The sequence below is a fragment of the Chionomys nivalis genome, chromosome 4, assembly GCF_950005125.1.
Source record: "Chionomys nivalis chromosome 4, mChiNiv1.1, whole genome shotgun sequence".
Classification (NCBI taxonomy): Eukaryota; Metazoa; Chordata; class Mammalia; order Rodentia; family Cricetidae; genus Chionomys; species Chionomys nivalis.
Genome location: NC_080089.1, coordinates 7,257,569 through 7,279,698, shown reverse-complemented (window position 1 = coordinate 7,279,698; position 22,130 = coordinate 7,257,569). Strand labels below are relative to the sequence as shown.

Genomic DNA, 22,130 nt, shown 5'->3' with positions numbered 1-22,130 from the left:
GCTTCCTTTCCACTGATGAACTCCGCTCTCTTCCCTCACACTGGCCACATTTTAAGCTCCTATCCATCTTTCCTAGACAGAAAGCCTTTCTCAGTCTTTGTGATGTTCTAGAACTCATCACACAGTTCCCATGAGAGCACCTGGCACACCAATCTGTGCCCTCCCCCTCTCAGGCTTTAACTTTTCACTTTAACTGTAAGATATACTTCTCTCAATTAAAAAATCTTTCACTCGAACACCATATAAAACAGAACAACAGGGATATATATATTGGCTCATTTGGCTGACAACACCCAGAGGGTGTCCAGCAGTCTTACTATACGCCCCACAACCCTTAAAGCAAGTCTCAAATCTTGACTTTGCCATATGAACGAGAAAGTTGCCTGGAACTATTCATTTCTATCCTCCATTGGATCAAAAGCTCAAGGAGAGAGTACACCCTGTTAGAGAACTGAACATCAGGACAGGATATGATAGATATTAAGAAAGCAAAGCATAGGATCTCTGTGAGTTTGAGGTCAGCCTGGTCTGGAAGAGCTAGTTCCAGGACAGAAACCAAAAGCTATGGAGAAACCCTGTCTCGAAAATCAACAAAAGAAAGAAAGAAAGAAGGAAAGAAAGAAAGAAAGAAAGAAAGAAAGAAAGAAAGAAAGAAAGAAAGAAAGAAAGAAAAGCAGTCATTAAATAAAGACTGTGACAGTGGAACTCTGTGAAGGATTTGCAATAAGAACTGTTGGTGTGTCACGTTCACCCTCAGAAGACAGTTGAGCTCAAGTAAAGAATTGCTTATCAATAGGTTACTGAGTGAGTCCCAACTTACAACAACTCATTTCTACCTAAAACTTTCTAGATCCTTGTAAGAAATGAATATTAAGGTGTCCAAGAGTTACAAACATCCTACACCTCGTTCACAAGTGTTCCCATTTTAACAAAGAGAAGGGTTTCAAAACACTGTTCTGCTGTACTAATCAGACCGTTTCAATAAGAAAAATTCAAGTCTCAGAAGAAATAGCATTTGCATATGACTCACCTCTCAAGGAGAAATACACAAAGCTCTGACATCCTTCCAGACTTTCAGAATGACAATGACAGGGTTCAGAGAGCACACCTTTTCGGAGTCCTATCTGACAACAGGCTGAGGCTTCTGGCTGGAAGAGAGCAGTGACTCCGAAGATTCTGCTCCATGTTTGGCCTAACTATTCTGAAGCAATCTGGTTTTATTTTTAGTCACTGAAAGGAAAAAACTCCTTCAGATAAAAATCACTTTCAGTCAATTCAGCTCACAACCTAGCTCAGGCCAATCTCTGCTGTACAGCAGGCAGGCACCCCAGGACATCCTACAATGCATGGCATGCAGGCACCTCAGGACACCCTACAATGCAGGACATCCTACAATGCATGGCATGCAGGCACCTCAGGACACCCTACAATGTATGGCATGCAGGCACCTCAGGATACCCTACAATGCATAGCAGGTAGGCACCCCAGGACACCTTAAAATGCACAACAACCAGACACCCCAAGATACCCTACAAGTCATAGCATGCAGGAACCTTGGGGCGACCCCTACAATGCATAGCCTGTAAACATCTCAGGACCCCACAATGCAAAGCAGCCAGGCACCAGTCCACCCCCTAAAAATATAACTCTCGCTTAAAGGATCTAGGAAAGAATATATTCTGAAGCCAAATAACTATGGCCAAGAAACAGTATTTATGTCATCCCAAATTCCTCACTCCAGCATGGAAGCAGTTTCATGGGTTTTCGTAATAACAGAATAAAGGAGATCAGGAATGAGGACATTTTAAAAACACATTGGTGTAAGGTAAGTGGGGGATCAAGGCTGTGGAAGAGGTGCCTCTTCCACAGTACTCCAATGCAATTGATGCAATTGGATGGCACTCAGCCTTTTGATTTGTGGTGGAGGCCTCTGTAAATTCTAAATGATTTGCCTAATGCTTACAAAGACTTAGGCCAGGTCCAAAGCAAAGCAGTAAATGAGTATGAACAAGGCTAATGATGGCTCTGGACATGCAACATTCCGACTTCACAACCATCAGAGTTCTAATCAGTTAACCAGCCTTGGGGAAGGTTCAGTTGGAGGTGAGACTTTTTTTCCAGGAACTTCTGTTCATACACCTTAGTGTGTGTGTCTGTATATGCATGTATGTGTGGTGTATATGCATGTTGTTTGTGTTCATTCATATGAATTTTTGGCATCTATGCCACGGCACTCTTGTGGAGGTCATAGTACAACCTTGATATTTGATTCTTCCATCACACAACCTTGGCCCTTGCCTTCCACTTTTATATAAAGACAAAGCCCAGTCCCTTTTGCACGTAGCAGGGTTGCTCCCCACAAATGTCTGGAGATTCTTCTCATATTGTTGCTATCTCCCTGTAGAGGTGCTAAGAGAGCAGACCTGCATATCCAAGAAAATTCTGAGGACTCCAACTTGAGTTTTTTCACCCACTAAATCTCCCCAGCTCCATATCCTCCTTTTAAGGAATAGTAATTAGTCACATCTACCCATGTTGTTAAAGGCAAAGATAAACTGCATTTAAGACAGGTAGGCACAGATATGCATTATGAGATTTGAAACTTCAATAATCTTAGAACTGAACAGAAAATATAAAAACAAATGAATGCAAAATTTAGACACTCCAGTGGCCCTTAGCTTTCAGATACTTCCACATGAGACAGTTTATATATTTTTTGTTTTGTTGACATCCCTTTTCATCTCTGATCTCTAACCAAGATCTGTGTGCCTCTAGAAAGTCACATTGCTTAAGGCTCACGCTTGCTGCTATTGAGTCCAAAATAGCACAATCCAGATTGTATAGGCCTCAACCTAGCAAGTGATAAATAAAGTTGGCGATAGCTCCATTGCTGGTACAATAGCCAACTGGGGCAATCTAGAATTTTTGCTTACCAGAAACATTTGTACTTTCAGAAAATAACAAAAGGTCAAAACTTGAAAAAGGATTTGTACTCTTAAGTCTCTAGGCAGGAAGTAGTATCTAGGTAGGTGTTAGTATAATTAATAATGTCATTTAACTGTGACTATTTTTTTCATGGTATCAGTCAGAGCATCATGTGGTGTGAACAGTCATTATCACAAAAGCATCAACCGATGTACACTAAAATAAGGTATGACTCGTAAATTAGAAACTTTTCTATGTTTAAAAATAGCATTAAAGTAAATCAGCTTGACCAAGAGTGATTAATATTATGATATAAGGAAGTATAAACACTGAATTAAGTATTTAAAATAATTGTAATGCATTCTTCCTTAGGTATAAAATCTCATTTGGATCAAATCTGCCACCTTCCTCCAACGGCCACCTTTAGCTACTCTGAACAAAATGATCTGGAAGTCTTGTTCTACAATAGAACATTCTAGAAGATCAGTCGCCTAATAAATGGAGCCCATTATCTTCAACACTAATATCTCTACACCATTTCAATAACTTCCTCAATATATGCTATGAGACACAGTTGATTAATCCCAAGCTTTTTGTGTTAGGCTGGAAATAATCAAAATACCCATCTCACATGCTTTTCATGGAACTTCTGCCTTCATCCCATGTGGTTCCTTTCTAAACCCCAAAATTGGGCAGCAACCAACAATTTCAAAGAGCAAAAACATGGTATTCAAGTATGAATGTAGTTTTACCTCCAGATAATGGCTTCCACATACCTACCCACTCCATTTAGGATTTTCAGTGGCTATTGACACCATATCTTCTGTTGACTGCATATTAGTGTTCAACTGCATATTAGTGCTCATTGGTTTTTATTTTCTGTCTTTCTCCTGAGCATATTTCTCATGTATGTCTCATCAGATGTCTGTGCTCTCTTCATCTGAGAGTCAAAGCACCAAGATACCTTCTTCCTTAACAAGTCATGGGGGAAGACGCAGAAAAGCAAGCTCAAGATGTGCAGACCCTGAGCAAGGATTTCTCCCCGATCTGTCTTAGGAATTTCAGTGATATTTAGACTTCTCCAAAGACCCTTTGAGTCAGTCTGTGAAGACTCCAACACACCACTGGAAACCATTTGTATGTGACACCTGCCTCTCTCCTTAAGGTTCCTTTCTTGACCCCAACAGAGGGGAGCCAGTCAGGGCTTGAAAAAAAATGTACAAAGGTTGTCTCCACCAAACTTTCTGGCTGCCACACAACCATTTGTTTTCCATTATCACCAAGATCCTTTCAAAGAACATCTTTAGACTTTTTCCTTCTGATCACCCTCCTGTCCTGTAGTATTTTAATATTGCAGATATGCTAAATCATCTGTTCCATAGATAATGGGCCTTTGGAAGAACACACACTACTGTAATACCTAAGTTTTTAACTTTCAACAGTTACTATTCTATCTCATCTCTTTGAGCCATTGTTTCCCAGAAATTAATAACCCACTATGCAGTATGAATGTTAGTATTTTCTTCATTAAGTGTGTCTGGACTTTTCTCACTTTCCAGTCCATTTTAAAAGGTTGTTAAAGAGAAAAATACTAAGCAATCTTGTGTGTGTTTGTGTGTGTGTGTGTGTGTGTGTGTGTGGTGTTGGAGTAACTGTGAAATAGCTTTAGCTAAACTATAAAGGAATCTAGAGAAATCATTAGCATTTTGAGAAGGTCCCATGCAGACAAGAGTTCTCATGTATATAGAGTTTTAATAAAGAAAATTAACATGACAGTGTGTTCTTCAACATAAGAAGTGGGTAAAAAAAATCCCCTGAGCTGTCTGAATAGATTTGGGTCAGAATCTTGGGTTAATAAGCAGTGGTTGCATGCTTTTCATTTTCTGTCTCTGACTTCTTGAAACTGATATTTTGGAGGATTACAAAATTATGACTATGAAGTCATGCATCCACATGATGCTTAACTCTAAGAAGACCATAAGGTGAATAAAGAAGTATTAGCAAAATTGAAAACTCAAAGAAGATCTATCCATCCTGGTGATACCACCTAGCAGTATGAACTCTGGAACTGCACTGAGACTCGGGCTTCTTTGCTTTACAGTTGAGAGCAAAATGTAAGTTGAAGGTCATCACAATAAATTATTAAAATAGTTTACACAAAACACTGCTGTCTAGTAGGGAAATTTGAGTTCTGGGACCATATACCTTAACACTTCAGATAAGGTACAGACGATGCCACCAAGACTACCTGTCACCAAAAACTATAGAAATGCATTATGTATTTTCCCCTCAAATTCGCAGAGTCTTTCAAGGAAGTTTGAATTTAGAACATATCAAGTAAGACATTCATAAGTGATGAAGGTGTCTATTATGAATTTACCAAGATGGTCATGTTGCCAGTTCAAACACTGTAGCCACTAAGAACATCTTGGTGATGTTTTTGGTGTTTGGAGGCCGGGTGGTGATATGGAAGAAAGTGGTGGTTGTGGGGAACTTCAAGCAAGTAAAAGAAAATGAGATTCATGTAGGAAAACAAAAGCAATAAAGCCTTGGGCCATTCCATCCACATGCCAGTGGGACCAAAACTTCAGCTGAGGACCTAAGTGAGTCCCAGCTTCAACAGCTCAACTTGCAGTCTCAGAGACCTAGTGACCCATGTGTCTTGCAGAGGCAGAAAAATAAGAATGTCTGCTTAGAACCTTTCTTAAGACAGCCATTTCAGGAACTTGCAAAGCCTCAGCAGGACAAAAACCCACAATAGAAGCCAGGTCCCCTGCAGTACAAGGAAATTCCAGCAGCCATGCCTCCCAGATTCCAGTTTCCCAGTTTCTCTGAACTTCAAGGGAAAGTCACTTGAGGGACAGAAGGGGCAACACTGATTTCTCTTAAAAATAAAAGACAAATAAATCGCCGGTTTGCTGCAGAAATAAGCACAAAGCTGAAACGTGTCATTTCTACTCTCATCCCTAAAATAAATAAATAAGAATTATGTCATCCGGTAAAGGCCACTGGACTCCACCAATGCAGTCTTTACTACTGTCAGATTAGCCTAGCCCAAAGTGGGTACAGCATGCAGCTTTTCAACACTGAAGGAGGCACCCACGTCCTGGTATCAACTATTCCAGGACACACACCTACCCATGTGATTTCCAAGGTGCAGGGGTGAAGCCCACTTGACCCATCATATTGCCCCCAACACACTTCACACTCTTTAGTACAGTTCTGGAAGGAGGGGCTACCTTAGCTGGGGGCGAAGCAGCAGTCACCCTCCCCTAAACAATGCCTTCCCTCTGAGTTCATTTGAAATTTTCAGAAACGGAGGGGTTGGGGGTGGGGAGAATGGATCAAAGAACCCGGACAATAGCAAATGTGACCTTGTCAATAAAGAAGGCAAAGTGAGTCTCTTACCTTCTCTCCTCCGGTTGGCATTGCGTAAAGTTTTGATGGATGCACTCTGCGGAGTCGCAAAAGTGTCCCGATAGCTACAAAAGTTCGCGCACACAAGAATGGAGATGAAAATGAGTCGGTGCATTTGGGATCAGCGACCTAGGGACAGCGTCGCTCCAGAAATGAATATATAAATAAATAAAGCCCACCGGGTTGGGCCGGTGGACCTCTGCTGTGCCGCTCCGCGCCTTCGCTGCCTGCTTTGCCCTGCGCTGCCGTGCCCTCCAGCTACTTGCCCCGCTCTTCCCAAACTTCCTGCATGCTGAACTTTCCAAGAGCGTGTGGGTGCCGCACTTCCTTGTGGCGCTGGCTAGATCAATGGGGACCGGACAAACAACAGGTTGACGTGGGTTCGCCCCCCTCCGGTGGCCGGTCGCTGCAGCACAGGCTGCAGGGGGCGGGAGGCGCTGCTTCTGGCTCTCCAAGGGCGCGGATGCTGTGGAATTGCTCTGCAGTGGAGCTGGGAGCAGGGATGCCAGTCTTGGCTGGAAGTACTTAGCAGTTCTGCCACTGAGCATGCCCAGTTTGAAGGTCGGCCAGACCCTTCCCATCTCCCGGGTTTTTTGTTTTTGTTTTATTTTGGGAGGTCAGGAGTGGTTTGGGGTAGTTAGAACTTGTCTAGAGGTGAGTGTTAAGACCTCCTGCCAGACAGCTAAGGTGCTGGGCCTTAGTGATGGTGGAGTCTGTGGTGTAGGGCTGGAATGGAAGGGTTTATTGTACTAGAACTCAAATCAGTCTACTGTGTAGAGACTTCCCAATGGGAAATGCCATCACAAGCTGAGCTTGCCTTGAGCCCCTGTCAGTAAGACCTGAGTTGATTCACAGGGGATTTCGAATAATAAACAAGGCCAGACAGCTTTGTTAGGCACCTGGATGTATTTGTCATCTGTCCTACGGTAAGTGCAGTAACCAACACCATGCTGTTAATTTAAATAGTAAGATTCAGGGCAAGAAGCAGGTGTTTGCAGACCCTGAGGCAGAAGGGACTACCAGCAACTGGTCAGCTAGGGCTACATGGTGGGACTTTGTCTCAAACAACAGAGAATAAATGAATGCATAAATAAATTAGTCAAGTGCATGCCTGTGATCTCAGTGCATGGGCAAGAGGATCAGGAGTTAAAGGCCATCTAAACTGTACAGTGAACTCCATTTCAAGACCAGCCTGGGCTAAATGGAGACCTTACCTAACATAAAACAAAACAAAAACCTGAGAATATCGCTTGCTTTCTGTTTCAAATATGTACATACAATACAGGAAATGAAGGGGAGGTATTTGGGTAAAGGTCAAAAACCAGCAGGACCAAGGGAAGCAAGAAAGTACCAGACCCCAAACCCTCTTTTCTTATTACACACCTCATGCAAGTAGCAGTTCTGAGTTTATGTGACTGTGTGGAGGATTAGATGAAATGATTTTAGACTGTGATTGCAATTTGTAGCTGAATCTAAATCGAAACAGGCATATTTCCTCAACTGTTCACCGGTGACATCTATGAATCAGAAGTCCCCAGCTCTTTAAGACCTTCCAGTTCTGAAAGTCTAGGATATAGGACGGGCATGCTGTTCTGTTACTCTACCAGCTGAGACTAAGTGGATGATGATGTGGCTCACTCCATCCCAGCACTATTTAACTGAGTAAAAGGAAACACGGTAGCTAAGAAGGTTCACTGTTGAGTACATTGAACACACTCTTGCTTGATGAATATCATCATTGTAGGGGCTCATGCATGGCAACGTACACATTATTTCTGTGGGCTACAATCAAAAAGCTTTAAAATCGTGAGGGAGGAAAATCTGATTTTGTTGTTTCAAAATATAATCTGTTGCTAAGAGAAACATAAAAGGTATGTTTGCAGGAGGAGGTGTAGTCAGTAGAGTGCATAGAGACCTGGGTTCAGGCTCCAGTGAAAGCTGAGAACCGTGGTTTACTTCTGAAACCCCAGTGCTGTGGAAGGCAGAGACAGGCAGGTCCCAGACTTTTAACTGGTTATCCCATCTAGGCAACCTCATGATTCAACCAGAGACACTGTCTTAAAACCTAAGGTGGGGAGCAACAGGGAAATCCAGTGTCAACTTATGAACTTGCGTGCCCGTGCATACTCACATATGTACTACACCACAGATATTTTAAAAAACCATAGATTTGCATTTCCTCATTTATTTATTTGACAATTACTAGGTTTTCTTTGTTGCATTCTTTTTTCTAAATATCTTGAAAATGAGATAGCAATTGTTTGCTGAGGTGTACAGTTTAGTAGAGCAGAGTGGCCATAGCAAATAGATATATACCTGCACTGACAAGAAAAGAGGGGCCAGAGACAGGTGAGCCGGTGCAGGGAGCTATCCAACCCATTTTCTAGACATAACTAGAAACGCAAATTTAATTGCATTCATAGGTTCAACCATGGGGAAGGAGAAAATGTGCAGTGGATTATGTAATTATTATAGGTACCAAGGTGGTCAAAATATCTGTCTCAATATAAAACATTACATTTAAAGTATTTATTTAAAGTAGTTTTATCCAAGATACTGAACCTTTTAAGTCACAGTTAATAAATGGAGTAAATAATATGGCTGAGGGTGTTCACAAGCATCAGCTGTCAACATATCTTTGATAGCAATAAATAGCTAAATGCTAGAATAAGCCAGGAAATCAGGCACCTGAGTCAAACTATTTTGAACCTTGCTTCAGCAATACTTAACAGCTAACTTTTACAAAATTAGGTTAATTATGGCCACTAAGGCATTATTTTGCACAGCATAAATTTTAAAGTACTCTGGGTATGGATAAAATTCTGGCACAAAGATAAGAGGGAAGATTATTTCAATTTCTTCTTTTATATGTGTCTCAAAGTAACTTAAAAAAAATACCCACTGAATTAGTCACTGCTTTTAAATGTCTGTGAACCAGTAAAAAGAATGAGCCAACACAATGAAATCATTTATAAATATTATTATTATGATTAACTACTTAAATCAGCTAATCTATATTTAGCCACTGCCCAGTGAAATTCATATAGCTAAAATTTCCATGTATTGTTAAGAAAATGAAAGAAATAATAGCCTCTTACAATAGGTCTAGCCATAATGGTGTTTATCCCTAACAAATATTGTATTAAGAAGGGACTGTAATATGGTGAAGTTAGGACGTGACCCTATTTTTATCCTGCGCCGTTTTCCTTTATAATAGAAACCAAGAATGCTGTTTTCTGCTTTATTTTTAAACATTCTTGGCTTCTTCTGCTGCTTGTAAAAGTCTCGGTGGAAAAGGAATGAAATGTGGTCTGGCCTTTTGAAAGACTTCTCACCTCTACAAGTGGGTCACCCCGTTCCACTTTTATGAAACTGAACTTCTGCCAATCTTTAAATTGTGACTCCTGCAGGGCCATTCTCCTGACAATTGTTGCCGTTTTTAGGATGAGCACTTTGCTGGAAGAGGATCTCCTCCGCTCTGCACCCTTCACTCAGTCGCTCTCAGAAAAAACTAAGGATCCAAGACATCGCCTCCTGGATTCTACTCTGTTCTTTCCATGACACCTCCCTGAAGACTGCTTCCAGAGTGCGAACATCTAGTTTCCTTTTTTAAAACATGCCCTCACAAATAGATTTAAGTCTGTGATACATGTGCAGTCTCATTCAAACCACATATATTTGAATCATTTTCATCACAAAGTCTGGTTGTATTCTACCTTAGCTTCATTTCTGTTAGTATGATAAAAATATTCAGATCAACAACAGTGTCAGGAATAAAGGATTTATTTTACCTCACAATGCCACACCGCAATCATCAGGTCAGGGAAGCCAAGCCAGGCCATCAAACAGCTTGTCACAGCATGTGACAGTCAAGAGCTGGGGGAGTGGGGTGTGGTGGGTGTTAGTGCCCCCAGGCTGCCTGGCTGCTTGCTGGGTTGTATACTTAGTATTAAGCAGGCTTTACTCTTGTGTGGTCCATAAGCCACTCACAAAGGGCTGGGAGACCAAGAAAATACCCAAGGCCATGTCCAGAGCTCAGTCTAACATGTGCAATTCCTCCATGGTGACTTTCTTTCATCTGATTCTAAATTGTGTCAAGCTGACAGTTAAAACTAACCAGCACATACACTAACATGTATAAAATATTTCTGCACATTATAATCAACAACGTTTTGAAATTTTAATAATTAATATAAAGTGTCAGCCTAAATGTGGATTTTTACAACCAGTCTTGACAGTTATTTTTACTTTCAAAATTTGTCTCCTTTTAAAGAAATCAGTTATCTTAGTGACAGTGTCCTTTGCTTTACAGAAGCTTCTCAGTTTCAGGAGGTCCCATTTATTCAGTGTTGCCCTTAATGTCTGTGCTGCTTGGGTTATACATAGGAAGTGGTCTCCTGTGCCCATATGTTGTAGAGTACTTCCCACTTTCTCTTCTATCAGGTACAGTGTGTTCAGACTGATATTGAGGTCTTTAATCCATTTGGACTTGAGTTTTGTACATGGTAATAGATATGGATCTATTTTCATTCTTCTACAGGTTGACAACCAGTTCTGCCAGCACCATTTGTTGAAGATGCTCTCTTTCTTCCATTGTATACTTTTAGCTCCTTTATTGAAAATCAGGTGTTCATAGGTTTGTGGGTTAAAGTCCGGGTCTTCTACTCGATTCCGTTGATCTACTTCTCTGTTATTATGCCAATACCAAGCTGTTTTCAATACTGTAGCTCTGTAATAGAGTTTGAAGTCAGGGATGGTAATGCCCCCAGACGATCCTTTATTGTATAAGATTGTTTTGGCTATCCTGGGTTTTTTGTTTTTCCATATAAAGTTGATTATTGTCTTCTCCAGGTCTGTGAAGAATTTTGATGGGATTTGGATGGGAATTGCATTGAATCAGTAGATTGCTTTTGGTAGAATTGCCATTTTTACTATGTTGACCCTCCCAATCCAAGAGCAAGGGAGATCCTTCCATTTTCTGGTGTCCTCTTCAATTTCTTTCTTCAAAGACTTAAAGTTCTTGTCAAATAGATCTTTCACTTCCTTGGTCAGAGTTGCCCAAAGATATTTTATGCTATTTGTGGCTATCGTGAAAGGTGATGCTTCTCTGATTTCCCTCTCAGCTTCCTTTTCCTTAGTGTATAGGAAGACATCTGATTTTTTGGAGTTGATCTTGTATCCTGCCACATTACTAGAGGTGTTTATCAGCTGTAGGAGTTCTTTGGTAGAGTTTTTGGAGACTGAAATCCCAAGGCCCAAATAAGGAGCAGAAAAAGAGAGAACACGAGCAAAGAACTCAGGATTGCAAGGGGTGCACCCACACACTGAGAAAATGGGGATGGTCTATCAGGAACTCACCAAGGCCAGCTGAACTGGGTCTAAAAAAAAGCATGGGATAAAACCGGACTCGCTGAACATAGCGGACAAGGAGGGCTGCTGAGAAGTCAAAAGCAATTGCACTGGGTTTTGATCCTACTGCACGTACTGGCTTTGTGGGAGCCTAGGCTGTCTGGATGCTCACCTTCCTAGACCTGGAAGGAGGTGGGAGATGCTTGGACTTCCCACAAGACAGGGAACCCTGACTGTTCTTTGGGCTGCTGAGGGAGGAGAAGTTGATTGGGGGAGGGGGAGGGAAATGGGAGGTGGCAGCGGGGAGGAGGCAGAACTCTATAATAAACAAATAATTAAATAAATAAACAAATAAAATAAATAAATAAAAAACTATTTCTAAGCACTTTCAACTGTGAAAATATATTGTCAAAACATTGAAAAAATAAAGAAATCAATTATTCAAATGTGTAGAAAATATCAATATTTGCCCAATGAAATATTAAATTTTATTTTCTGATCAGGAAATAGCCTACCACTTTTGACTCATTTCATTATTTTCTCTGGAAAATAAAGCATTAACTGACCTTTGAGTTAAATTTGTCCATATTTTAACTGACTATTCTGCTATATGAAGAGTCATTTCTTTATTACCATTATTATTAAAAATAAAATAAATTGAATAGAATACTTTAACCACCTGTTCTTAAAAATGTTATCTTCTCCAAGCAATCTCTCATCCGATCTTCTGTAAACACATGCAGATACTTGGTACACATATAGACACTCATGCACCAACACAAACACAAGAAATAAATTTTTTTTTAATTTACAAAGTACTTGATAGTGATGCAGAATTTCTAACTTATGAGCTCAGTTGTAGACCTATTTATTCCTCCGTTCTGACATCTCAGTGCTGTCAGAAACCAGGTGTCTGATTCATTCTACACAGGACTATTGACAGTGTAGACACAAGTGTACATTTTGTCTAGACGCTTATAAACAAACATCATACACATTTCAGAAGGTCTAAAGTGGATGTATGCTCCAGATGACACCATTTGGAACTATTTCCACTGCTACCTTGAAGTCTTGATTGGCAGGTCAGCGAGCCTAGCCTTGATCTCTTGGCAGGTCTGAGAGCCTACTTTCCAGCCAGTGTCCTGCTCCCTCAGCGCTGGTTCTTTACTGTGCTGCACATCAGCCTCAGGGAATGAGTCACTGAGCTGTAAGCTCATCACACCAATGAATTCCAATGTCAACATTTTCCTCTTCGCCTTCTTGTTCTTTTTCATTTTCCTTCACCTATTCTTGAGCTCTATTACTGAAATCTGGAATTTCAAAGATGGATATGTTGCACATTCTGCAAAATTTCTTCCTTAATTGGTGTGGGATATCTGCCAGACCCCTTCAGAATGATGTGCTTTTATCCTTTTAATGGCATACATCCAGCTACTTTTATATCTAAATTTCTGTCTTACCTTGCAGTTTTTTAAAGCAAGAAATCAATACTCAAGTATTTAAATGTTCCTTTCTTTAAGAGAGGACTTTAATTCAGTAAAGAGAATCTTTTTCTTTTGTTTACATCCTTTGATATATACATGTCCATTTTCCTTTCAGCTGAGCTGGGATTAAATCCTTTGGTAATATGGTATTTATATTTTCAGTGGCTTTTAACCTTTATTAATTACCTATTCTTTTCCTTCTCTGGCTAACTCTACTGATGTGAATTTTTCTCTATTAATGAATGACCTTTAAGAGTTTAAAGTTGATTCTATCTTTTTGTCTCCTAAAATGTTGATTATAAGTCTTTGTACTTGGTCTTTAGAGATTTATTAATTTACTCACGATTTTTTATCTTATCCACTATATATGTATTTATTTAATTTATTTAATTCATTGCTTATTGACTTAATCAATGATGTGTGTGTGCACGTGCGCGAGTGTATATTTGTGTGCAGACACGTACCCTGTGTGCATGAACACAAGGAGTCCAGAAGAGGGTGTCTGATGGCCTGGAATTGGAGTTACAGACCATTGTGAACTGCTTGACCTCCAGGCTTTTACTCAAAGCCAGGTCCTCTGGAAGAGCAGCACACATTCTTATGGGCTGAGTCATCTCTTCAGCCTTTGTACTAAGTCTTTTAAAGTGACCTAGGTGCATCGTGGGAGAGAAGGAAGTATTGACATACCTAATAATCACGTGTTTTCTAATTTAGCAAAGGTGACTTTCAAAGCCATAAAGAGTCACCTCTGGTCATTTGGAACCATTTACAATGCTAAATGTCAGGAAATAAGCTTGAAAAAATAAGCTAATTGACTTTATTCAGAATAATCAATGATATTATCTCAAGAATAGTCTGAACAAAGTGGGAAAGAATGGGAGTGGGACCAAAAACCAAGTTTTTGGAAATATTAAGAAATAAGCCATTTCTTTCAAGTAAAGAAAATAAAATTTTCAGTTACTTTAGAGGCTCATGCTTGCAATCTGCCTTGATACTGCCTCAAAAGAAGAATGTGCAAAAACCAAGCAACATATCAATCCTCAGTGGGGTTCTGTGTGCAGACTGCTCCACCAGGGTCATGACAGTAGGGCTTGAGTGACCTCGGTGGAGCTTGTATGTGCAGCCCACTCCACAAGGATAAAGACAATTGGGTTTGAGTGAGTGACCATGTGTGACCTCGGTGGAGCTTCTGTGTGCAGACTGCTCCACCAGGGTCTTGACAGTAGGGCTTGAGTGAGTGACCATGTATGACCTCGGTGAAGCTTCTGTGTGCAGCCCACTCCACCAAGATAATGACATTTGGGCTTGAGTAGGTGAGTAGAAGTGAATGGAAGGAAATGTGGCTGTAATTGGCAGGTGTTGGGAAACAGTAAAAATAACGATGAAAAATGTGAAGATTAGAGTCTCTGCTACAAAGAAGCCCACAGAACCTGTTAGTCCTCTGACACATATATAGTAGATAGCATTTCTTAAGAGGAACTTTGCAATTAATGCATTCTTTAAAAAACTAACTTGAACTATTAAACCATGGAGTTTTTATCTTAAAGCCGAATATATTTGTCTATTTTTTGTTTTAGTTTTAGATAACTGTAATTGTATAAATATCAATAACTCTGAAAATCAAATTCTTTCAGGGAAAGTTTAGAAATTTGTAGATGTTTCTTTATTCTAATTCTGTGATTAGAAGTTCCTTAATCAGATCTTCTTAATATTATTTAGACTGGATGATGATCCTATCATATAGCAAAACTAGGGGAAAGTAAAGAGTTCTTTTTGAAGTGTTTTTCAAATGTTTAATTGTTAAGAGAGTTGTCTAAAAGTAACAGAGTATAGATTCCTTCTCTCTGAGTTAGGATTTTATTGGCATGTTAAAACACCACTAAAAATAATTTGGAGAGGAAAGGGTTTCTTCATCTCACTCTTCCAGGTTAGGGTTCCTCATCCACAAAGGTCAGGACAAGAACTAAATGTAGAAAGTATGGGAGCCTGAACTGAGCAGAGGCCATGGAGGAATACAACTTACCTGCTTGTTTGTCCATGACTTGCTCAACCTGTTTTCTTATATCATATTGGGTCACCAATCATAAGATGGCACCACCCACAGTCATCTGGGCCCTCTCACATCAATCATCAGTCCAGACTTTCCTACAAGCTAATCTTGCCAAATTCTATGAAGGTATTTTCTCTAACAAGATTCCTTCATCCATAGCTTGTGTTAAGTTGACATAAAATCTACAGAATGTTTTGTTTGGTCGTAAGATAGATACAAGAGAAATAAAATATTGATAATAGAAAAGTATATGGGATCATTTCATCTTATTGGCAAACATTTTTAACAGTAGTATTATCTATTTTTTCCTAATGAATTAAAGCTTATGTAGTTATAGACATTCTTAACTTTAACAAACTTGAAAAGATGTTAGACTCATGTGTAATGGGAAATGTGATGAATTATGCAGAATACATGTAAATACTAAGGTTAATAATTAACTAGTATAATTTTCTAAACATAGTTTTAGATATAACCTATTGGACAACTAGGAAATAAAAAAGCGAGGAGCAGTTTCTAAGCAACCAATGTTTATTTTGTCAGGATTTTTCTAGAAAGAAAATTTGCAGGCCTTCATTCAGTTAGCTGTGAGGCAAACCGGGGATGAATTGTTGATGATAATTAGGGGGAGTCAAAGAAAGATTATTTTTAATGTATATAAAGAAGAAAATATTAAACTTAGCTGCCTGGCACTATATAAAACTTTAAAACACATTGCATATCTCTTTTGGAGTTGTGGACATTGACTAGTCCATCACTTGACATATGTTGTTAGAATACTGTTACCAGTTTTGGTTATATACCTTTTAATACATCAAAGCTTTAGACTTCTGAGCTATGAATTGACTTGAAAAGTGTTTCCAAACTAACTATATGATAAAAATGTATGCATCTACAAACAAGTTTTGATTTGTTGAAAGAACCTTCGCCAGAGACAAACTCTCTAGAAATTGTGTTCTTAACATTGTACATGGCTATATCAAAATATATACAAGAGAATGTTGTTGGTTTCATAGGCAATACTACATATGAAATGAAAGGAAGTTATTAACGTATGTTTAGTAGGGAGTATTGAATAATACCTCTGATCTTTTATTAGAAATATTTATTTATTTTATTATTTTATAGACTTATGTGTGAGCCCAACTGAATCATTGTGCACCACATGTGTACAGGTACGAATGGAGGCCATAAGAACATGTCAGACATTCTGGAACTGGAATTACAGGGATATGTGAATTCCTAGACATGGGTTTGGCAGCCAAATCCAGGTCTCCTGAAAGAGCATCATGTGTTCTTAACAACTGAGCCATCTCTCCAGCCCCAATCTCTCTGTTCTTAAATAAATTAGATATAGCAATTTGACTTGGAAAGAAGATTGATGTATATCTTTCATCACAAAACAGTATAGATAAGGGCCTCATTGACGTTTAGTGTCAGTCCTACACATGTAATCGGAAGACATTGCCTGATGTGCCAGAAGTGTTGCAAACACTTGGTTAGAGTGTTAGCTGTGCACAGGCAAGAACCAGGACAAAGGTCTCCATAGACCCACTTAACTGTGAGTGGTGATAACCTGACTGTATCCAGCCTGGGAAATCAGAGAAAGATCACCAGAAAGAGCTAGCACAGAGTTCCGAATCTGAATGAGCTTTCCCACACCAATGAATAAGAAGGAAGAGCTATCATGACATCAACCTCGTGCCATGATATAAACATGCACACGTGCAAAAGATACACATGCACACACACAAACAGAGATACAGAAAAATGGACATATTAAAAGAAAAAACTGGCTATTTCTTATTGCCCACTAGTCAAATTTCTGTGTAGCTTATATATGTTTGTGATGTCTTACAAAAACTGGTGCTGCCAGGTAGTGGTGCTGTATTCTTTTAATTCTAGTATTCTGGAGGCAGGGGCAGGAGGATCTCCATGAGTGTAAGTCCACTCTGGTCTACAGAACGAGTTCCAGGACAGCCAGTGCTCTTCCTCAAAAAAACAAAATAAAGAAATAGATAGATAGATAGATAGATAGATAGATAGATAGATAGATAGATAGATAGACAGACAGATGGATAGATGGATTGATAGATGATAGATAGATAGATAGATAGATGACTAGATAGATAAATGATAGATGATAGATAGAAGGGTAGATAGACACATAGATAGATAGATAATACATACATAGATACATAGATTGATAGATAGAAACTGGTTTTGAATTTCAGAATAAAGAACATTTAGAAACCACCTCAAGTCACTGCCAGAACTGCCAATATCTAATAACAACAAGAGTATAGTGTTTGCCTTATGGCTGTGTTGACTTACATTAGCTCAAAACACAAATACATGTGACAGAAATGTGTGACTATGAGTAAAATAGACAACAAATAAAGTGTTTAAATCAGAGTCTATTATATTAGAGTTTACAGTATGGAAATTTTACTTTTGGATACTATTAGATAAATTATTATTAAAATTAAAAGTACAATCAACCAGTGACTTCCAGAAATCAATAGGACTATATACAAAAGAGAGAAAACACAAAAAAGAAAGAAAAGAAAAAAACCTTAACTTCCAAAACAGTGTGCCTCAAAATAAAACTTTTAAATTGTTTTTAAAGTTTCTGTGATCAGCTATAGTTTAGAATTGCTATGTAATTTGCTACTGTTGGTACAACACAGTTTGCATCCATATATTATATGTGAAGATGGTTATGTTAATGAATCCCGTTGATTTTATCTGCTCTAGTTTTTCCCGAAACAATTACCTGAAAAGTGCTAATCTAGTAAGAAACCCAATTTTGAATTCAATAATCAATATTTGGAACAAGGCATTGACGAACTGAGCTTTATTTTCCAGAAGAATAAGGGAACTAAAAATATCAAAGCAACAGCATGCAGGACAATAAAGAAAATAAAAAAGTGTGAGAATAAATTCATTGTTCAGAAATTGTTTTCTTGAATAGAAGAAACAAAATCATCCAAGCATATTTGGAAAATGGAATGCCACATGTTAGCAATTCTAAGACACAATTTCCTGTAATTTTAAACAGCTCTGAAATAAGAATAAATCATATAATTGGTTGCACTTCTCAAATGCTGTTGGCTGTCACAGTCATGTATTGGTTGGTGTCACTTGACACCATTAGTAAGTAAGATATAGAAACCATACGCATGAAGATTTCCAGAAAAGAAGTCAGCATACTTACCTCTATTCTAACAGTGGAACGTTCTTAATGAATGCTTGCCTTCACAGCATCTTTGAAGTATAGGTAACACTGGAAGATAGAAAAATGTGTAATTTAATTATTTTCAATCAAAAATAATGATTCTGGAGTGTTGTATTTTTAATCAAACGATACTTCATTAATATTTAAGGCAATCTTGTTAGTCCATAACTATTAACAAATACCTGAGATGATTAACATAAAAGGAATAAAGTTATATAACTTGCCTTATGTCTACAAAACCAAAGAAAGAGGAAAATGCAGAATAGAGACCCCACTCTCCTCTTCAAGTGTTGGTTCCAATGGCCTATGATTCTTTTGAAACTAGGCCTTCCTGTTAAACTTCCGATCGTCTCCTAATATCACCACTCTGGGGACCAAGCCTCAGCTTTTGGGTTGTTTGGCATGAAAATTATTTTAAAACAATGATTGAATAAAGTTGTAAGAGTTCTTTGAAGAAGCTTAAACTTTCTGATGATAACAGAGTAAAGGCTATTTGACATGTCTTCAGTTTCAAGAGTGAAAAACAGAGCAGAAGAGATGACTCAGTGTTTAATTACAATTGCTACTCTTTTACAGAAGCCCTAGATGGTGGATAGCAGCCAGACCATGAATCTCACAATCACCCATTACTCCAGCTTCAGAAGATACAACCCTCTTTCCTGGACACCATGAATATCTACATGCGTATGCTCACACACACATACACACACATACACGAGAAAGAGAGAGAAATTCATGCCTAAACACATAAATAAAAATGCGTTTTTAAAAATACAAAACTATGAACTATTCAACAGTACATGTCGTGTGTGATGGGCATGTACTGATCATAACACCACTACAATGACACTGAAAAGAAGGCTAAGGAACCCCTATTCTTAGTGGCTGAAATCACCTGATAGATTCTCATTAGGACATCAGATGCAGGCAGCAGAGATGACTCATCTGTTAATGGCAAGGCTCATTGCCAAAAATATAAGAACATCAGATATGTGAATTTCCTTTATAAACTATGATAAGATTGCTTATCTTCTTAGCTTTGTGATATTGAAAGATAACCAACCTTAATCTTCTGCTTTTCCACTAACTTTTGGTTATGTCACACATAGCCTAGTAGACTAGTAGAAAATAATGACTTCCACTATCCATTCATTCTTTTTAAATTTATCACATGTATTTTCTTTTTTATAAGTAAGTATCTTTAACCTTTTTTACAAAAAGTTATTAAGAATGAAAATCATACGATATATTGAGGGAGTTATGCTTCTGTGTAATATTCCTCTAAAACCCATCATCACCTCTAGGGAAAGCAATGAATTAACACAAGTATCTTCATAAAGCCAATCTATTATTATTCTTCCTTCTCCAATAAAAGCTCAGAGAACACGAAAGGATCAGGCTGCTTCTCAGAGTTGTGAGGTTAGATACATTGCAAATTATAAATAGACAGAGGCATTTATTTGAAAGTCACAAAAATTGTTGATTCGGATCTCTTTCCATTTAGGCAGTCCTATTCCTTCATGGGCAATGTCTGAATTCAGGTACTCTCAGCAAGAATGGCATGTGTAATCTGTAGAGTATAAAAACAAGAGGGGTTTTTCCTTTTTACAGCATTTCCCTGTTAATTAATTTCCCCATTAACCTTTAGCTTTTGTGATTAAAAATGGAACAAAGATATAATAAAGATTAAGATGTCAGTATCCTTCAAATTTGGAATCACCTTAAAATCATGTCTTTAGAATATTTTCCAATAAAATAGAATTTACAGAAAAAAGCTTGAAACATGATGGCATCTCTGTGTGCAGATAACCATGCCAGATTAACGAGCCTGTAATTTCATTTTGAAGCAAAGGGTCTTTCCAGTTTTCTGCTGACTTTGGCTATCACTATTAACAGTCACTCTTCTGCTGCATCTTAGGAATGAAGTTGTAATTTGAGTTTTGTTTAACTCTTGAGATCAGTAGAACATGATTGAAATAGCAGATCTTTTTAAGTAAAATGACACAGCCAGTGCCTAAATTCCTCCCATTATCAGGAAGGCTTTCAGAGAAGTGGAAACATGGGACTTTAAGATAGTACCATTAAATGAAAGAATACAGGTGGACCTCACAAAGAAATCCTTGGTGCTGTATCATTGTGGTCAGGGAAAATTTATCATGGGCCAGTTGCATGTAGAGCCATGTGGTTTGGTGCTGGAAGGAAAGAGTGAGGCTTGAAAAATGGTCAACTTTGAGAACAGACTCCAGAGGATCAATGATGGTGGCCAAAAATGATGTCAGGCAACTCACTTCAAAAAGACTTTCCTCATATGTAACATGGGAGTAGTGTTGAATTTGGGATTTATGTCACCAGGACTTATTGCAAAGGAGGGACCACAAAAGCAAAAACTACTATTTTCTCTTCAGAAAATAACACTGTACTAAATAACACCACAGCAGAAGGAAGAGCAGTTATGTAGGTAACAAACCACTTTGTGATTAGATTTAAGGGGTGTTCCACTAGAGGAAATCCATGCCTGGTACTGTAAATAGAAAGTTTTAGGTACTACAAAAGAATCTACTGAAATCAATTTGAATTGATATAGTAGCCAACTGCCTTCTAAATATGTGTTCTTATACCTGCTATTAGAAGTGGCTTTCTGAGGTCATCAGAGATGCTTCTTTACTCTGTGGGTGGCAGCTAACACAGAGACTTTCTGCTGAACAGAGGGCAGATAGTAAATATCTGTGGAGTGCTCAGACACAAATGAGACCACTATCTATACCATATTCTATCTTGAAAGGTTTAGAAAACATCTCAGAAGAGAGGGAGGGATATTGTAGAAGCCAGATCAGAGAGGACTTTGGAGAAAGAATATCTTCAGGATCTGATAGGACCATTGCTCTCATGAGGCTCCAAGAGTTATTTCCTGCATTAGATTTGTCAAAGATAAAGGCAGTCAACATTTCAGCATGGAGATGAACACTTGATCTCCACTCCTAGCAAAGAAGCTGTTGACAGTTGGTGGCTGCCAGGGCAGGAAGAGTCAACTTTCTTCAGGGGTGTGGTCTCTGGTAGGTTGACCATGCTCCAGTACATGACCTCACGTGTGTGTGTGTTGGGCCAACAGGACAGGAAAAAGCCTGGCTCGAGTTCAGAGCCCAGACTTCGAGGCCTGTAGGACAGAGAAAAGCCTGACTTGAGTTTAAGTGAGGATGAGACAGCAAATCTAGGTATACACCCCCACCCCAGCCAGGGGGAGGGTTTTGCTGCCTCTCATTGGCTGGAGGTACCCTTACATCACAGGGTGTCACATAACCTTTACAAGCAGACACTGACAGAAATAAACTGAGTTCCTGCTTTGACTCGACTCCCTATCACATCTGATTGTCCTGAATTGTGGGACTGAGGGAATGGGTGGATAGTGCACTGCATTCATCTTTCCCTGGGGAATAAGGAGGCTCAATGAAGCCTAGCATATGAGCATATGAACAGAGCCTCAGCAGGTTCTTAAAACAAAAGAGAGACAATAGAAAAGACATGATGTTGGGAAGGGATCATGGGAGAAATCCAGGAAGAGCTGAAGGGGAAGTGGTTGGACAAATATGATCAAAATACATGCTGTGCATGTACAAAATTCTCAGAATAAATAAAAATGTATATATATATATATATTCTTGTAAGTAAA

The 22,130-nt window shown here is 38.8% G+C and overlaps 1 protein-coding gene across 2 annotated transcripts in view; it reads right to left on the bottom strand.

Moving 5' to 3' along the window:
- Pdgfd (platelet derived growth factor D) overlaps window positions 1–6,728 on the bottom strand; it is a 215,166-nt gene extending 208,438 nt beyond the window's left edge. For both annotated transcript variants that reach the window (XM_057768565.1, XM_057768566.1), the window contains exon 1: window positions 6,334–6,728. In XM_057768565.1, coding sequence (XP_057624548.1) covers window positions 6,334–6,457 — 124 coding nt within the window. In that variant the 5' untranslated portion in view covers window positions 6,458–6,728. The remainder of the gene's footprint in view (window positions 1–6,333) is intronic.
- Between the last annotated feature and the right edge of the window lie 15,402 nt (window positions 6,729–22,130).